Source organism: Musca vetustissima, unplaced genomic scaffold, assembly GCF_032173495.1.
Source record: "Musca vetustissima isolate MV318-11 ecotype Yass unplaced genomic scaffold, APGP_CSIRO_Mvet_v1 utg794612, whole genome shotgun sequence".
Classification (NCBI taxonomy): Eukaryota; Metazoa; Arthropoda; class Insecta; order Diptera; family Muscidae; genus Musca; species Musca vetustissima.
Genome location: NW_026876912.1, coordinates 19,453 through 20,824, shown reverse-complemented (window position 1 = coordinate 20,824; position 1,372 = coordinate 19,453). Strand labels below are relative to the sequence as shown.

The following is a 1,372-nucleotide window of genomic DNA, read 5'->3' as shown; positions in this document are numbered from 1 at the left end:
TTCAAAATAATTATTTTAAAAATCCACGCTTACGATAACACAGGAAATTTTTTTTTTAAATCTGCGCTTATGATAGCACTATTTTTTTTTTAAATCCACGCTTATAATAGCCCTAGGAAATAATAGCCCTCGAAAAAAATATTTTTAAAATCTACGCTTTTGATAGTCATAGAAAAACATATTTTAAAAATCCAGGTGTAATATAGCCCTCGTTATTTTAAAAATCAAAAACAATAAAAATCTATTTTACTAATCTATTAATTTGTCTTTCTTTTTCCTCCTTTCAGTATGTCAATGAAGTTGTTATTGGCGCTCCCTACTGTGTCACCGAAGATCTCTTGGATCATTTCAAAGTTGATGTGGTGTGTCACGGCCAGACTCCCATTGCTCTGGAGGATGGTAAAATCGATCCCTATGCCATACCAAAGACACGAGGCATTTTCTGCCTAATCGACTCGAAGAACACAATGACCACGGAGCGTATTGTGGAACGTATCATTTCACATCGTTTGGAATACGAGAGACGCAACAAGGCCAAAGAGAAGAAGGAAGTTGAGGCCTTTGAGGCGCTGCAACGTTCCAAGCTGACACAAAAGGCTGGCTAATAATCTAGATGATGATGACCCAGCTCAGCTTAGGAAATTGAGGACAATGAAGCCAAACACAAAATCTCTTACAAATTACAACTAGTAATAATTATTGCTCTTATTCTTACAACTATTACTACTACTACACTTCCCAGAAAGAAACTACAACAAACAAATTCTTTAAAATCGAAATGCTACACCTGCCACCTGCGCCTGAATGAAAAAGAAACCATGTCTAGTTTTATGCTAGAGAAACAACAGGAGTCCTTTTCGATACTCCATATTTCAAAAACCCACATTTTGGAGAAGAGAATTTCATGGAATTTTTTTTAAATTATTTTTTAAGTTTTATTTTTATTATTATTTGTTTAATTATATAGATTTTTTATTTAGATTTGGGTTTATTACTTTATTGTTACTTCATATTTTTTGTTTAATTTTGCAATAGTAGTTATTATTTTTTAGAATGCAACAAAAAGAAAAAATCGATGCGATATATTTTTATTTTTTAAATATCGCATGCTATATAATTATTATTGGAATATTGCATGCAATATATTTTTTATTTATTTTTTTTTTCTAAATTTATTTTTTTTTTTCAAAATTTCTTTATTTTGTTAAATACTCTTTATTTAAAAAGAGTTTATTGTGAAACAATACTGTCGAAACAAACAGAAATTAGACACATTTTTGTGTCTCCATATATGATATATACACACACTGTAATAAAAACAAAATATATATTTTTAGTTAGAAATTTTAGAATTATATAAGCGTCTCTCCTG

The 1,372-nt window shown here is 29.8% G+C and overlaps 1 protein-coding gene across 1 annotated transcript; it reads left to right on the top strand.

Moving 5' to 3' along the window:
* Window positions 1-272: 272 nt before the first annotated feature.
* LOC133321432 (ethanolamine-phosphate cytidylyltransferase-like) lies at window positions 273-624 on the top strand (the record flags this gene model as incomplete). The annotated part of the gene is made up of 1 exon (XM_061530520.1): window positions 273-624. A coding segment is annotated over one exon (333 nt), but the record flags the coding sequence as incomplete, so codon positions are not given.
* Window positions 625-1,372: the final 748 nt, after the last annotated feature.